Below are 2397 nucleotides of genomic sequence, written 5' to 3'. Positions count from 1 at the left end.
TGAACTCGTAAACACACACACACACACACACACACACACACACACACACACACACACACACACACGCACACAATGCATGATCGTTAGAAGAAAAAGAGAGCGTGTTTTGGCAGCCGGGGCTCTTGACAGGTACGATGGTTGGGCGAGGAAGAGAGGCCAGAGCTTTGGTACTGGCACAATGGTTGTTGGACTGGCTGAGCTGATATGGGGCTCAAAATGGGCTTGACGTACGATTGACACCAGCAGGACTTTGCGACGACAAATTTTATGTCCAGAACGCGTGGCGTGCCAGTGCACACGGGACTGTCGTGACCTTCCCCCCTTACCATAGTCCTGTGCTGCTGCCCTGACCGTCCTGACTGTGCAGTTCATGGTGAAGGAAGGAGGGCAGCACCGCTGCTTCAACGGCTCTATCTGGCCGCGCCGGTGCACCGTCGAAATCAGTGTTATTGGGTCTTGTTGTGGCTTTGGGGTGTTACAGTCGGGTTCGCCCCCCACATTCCAATGACTCCCTCCTTAAAAGTTGTGCACGACTGCGGTGGTGATCGTCAAGCATACCACCGGTCTCCGTGCGCGCCGTTGGAGTGGCATCCAAAGTCCGACGCGTACGCAAAAGAAAAGAAGGCAGGGGCAGGGGTCAGCAAGTGTTTCCTCAGAAGTTTGAAGACCTTCACAAGACCCCATCCTCCCGTAGACATGTGGTGTACCTACAAACTCAGCCATAAACCTCACCATTCGCTCCCGCTTCGGACCAGGCTCCCAGTCGCCGACCACCCGTCAGCTTGATCCCATTCATGGCTCTGTGTATGTGTGTGTTCTGTTATGAACAAGGTCCTCTTACCATGTGGGTTCAGGGTCACCAACACCCACAACGTCGTCACCCCCTTTTTGATGTGTGTGTGTGTGTGTCTCTCTCTCTCTCTCTCTCTCTCTCTCTCTCTCTCTCTCTCTCTCTCTCTCTCTCTCTGTGCGTGGCTCTCTCTCTCTCACCTTCTCTCAAGCTCTCTCTCTCACTCAAAACTCTCTCAAACTCTCTCTCTCAAACTCCTTGCGTTGTTCTTATTCCTTCAGGGTCTTTTGTTGCGTGGTTAAAATTTGTTTTGGTTGGTTGGCTCTGTCTCTGTCTCTCTCTCTCTTCTCTGCATAGCTCAATCTCATAAATCTCAATCTCTATCTATCTCTGTCTCTCTCTGTCTCTCGCTGTCTCTCTGTCTCTCTCTGTCTCTCGCTGTCTCTCTGTCTCTCCCTCTTGTCTCTCTGTACCTCTCCCTCTCTCACTCTTTCCATGTCTCACCCATAACCTCTGAATTCACCTTACAGTATCCACAGCATAAATGACACATCCACACCAGTTCTCTGCATTCACCTCGCGTCACCACTCCTTCTCTCCTTTCAGCCCACGAAAGCGCCCTGTCTCTCTTCTTCCAAGTTCACTCACTCACCTTAGCAGCAGCCAACAAGAGAGAGAGAGAGAAAAAAAAATAAAAAAAATAAAAAAGGGCGACGGCGGCGGCGGTAGCGGTAGCGGTAGCGGCAGCGGTAGCGGCGATTTTGAAGGGACGTGCGGGCCATTGATTGGGGGCCAGACGTAGGCGCTGGCTGGTTGTTGGTTACCTCAGCGTCCCCTGCCTCGGGAGTGATACTGACACTTGCGAAGCAGCCCTTTTGTGGCAAGGCCCGTGTCTCCGTGTCCGTGTCCGTGTGTCCGTGTGTCCGTGTGTGACTGGGGTGAGTAAGTTGGCGGCGGCTGTTGATGGCAGGAGCGGAAGGAGCGGGCACGCCAAAGGCCCCCTTTGGACCTCGATCCAACCGCTGCCTGGTCATCTGTCTCTCCCTCCTCCCTTTCCCTCTTCGTGCTGTGACTGTGCCAAAAAGTTTTCTCTCTCTCTGTCTCCCTCTCTCTCTCTGTCTCTCTTCAGATCGCGCGCTCATCGCCCCTCCGCTTCCCCTCTGTTTCAACCTTGCTCGCGCTTAGGTCAGTCGGTTGATGCCCGATTCGCGTCGCCCATTGCCTCAGTCGGCCCGGTCCGCGCCTCGCCCACCCCTCGGGGTGCCAGCACCGCACCATCATGGCCGACCTTGATACCTTACTTCAAGACTTTTCATACCTCAAATCACTTGAACACCGCAACGAACCCCCGCGCAAACTCAATGCTCGACTTCAGCTGCCTGATCCTTCGTACGCCCGCACATGCGCCCTAAACAACGCCCGTGCCTCTGTCCCTGGCTGCAACCCACGATCATCGGCTCACCCCACCCTCTGCCCCCTTTGACTCGACTCAGCGTGGCCTCGACCATTCGCTTGCTCTTTGAAAAGACCGGTGAATGTACCTTTGAGCGTCTGCTCCACCGCCCCATTGGTACGCCAAAATGACTGCCTTTCCCCTCGCCCTGCCC

At 54.7% G+C, this 2397-nt stretch overlaps 2 protein-coding genes across 2 annotated transcripts in view; both read left to right on the top strand.

The window, feature by feature from the left end:
* Positions 1-794: 794 nt before the first annotated feature.
* MONBRDRAFT_28801 (uncharacterized protein) lies at positions 795-1300 on the top strand (the record flags this gene model as incomplete). Its single annotated transcript, XM_001749289.1, has 2 exons — positions 795-1052; positions 1148-1300. The coding sequence occupies 2 exons, from the start codon at positions 795-797 to the stop codon at positions 1298-1300; spliced, it is 411 nt and encodes a 136-aa protein (XP_001749341.1).
* A 769-nt stretch (positions 1301-2069) lies between these two features.
* Positions 2070-2397, top strand: part of MONBRDRAFT_38629 (uncharacterized protein) — a gene marked incomplete at both ends in the record, with an annotated part of 3129 nt that continues 2801 nt past the window's right edge. Inside the window, one exon of the mRNA XM_001749288.1 lies at positions 2070-2179. Coding sequence (XP_001749340.1) covers positions 2070-2179 — 110 coding nt within the window. The remainder of the gene's footprint in view (positions 2180-2397) is intronic.

The sequence above is a fragment of the Monosiga brevicollis genome, genomic scaffold (assembly GCF_000002865.3).
Source record: "Monosiga brevicollis MX1 MONBRscaffold_29 genomic scaffold, whole genome shotgun sequence".
Classification (NCBI taxonomy): Eukaryota; class Choanoflagellata; order Craspedida; family Salpingoecidae; genus Monosiga; species Monosiga brevicollis.
The sequence above is the reverse complement of the archived record's forward strand: the minus strand, read 5'-3'. Positions and strand labels throughout refer to the sequence as shown.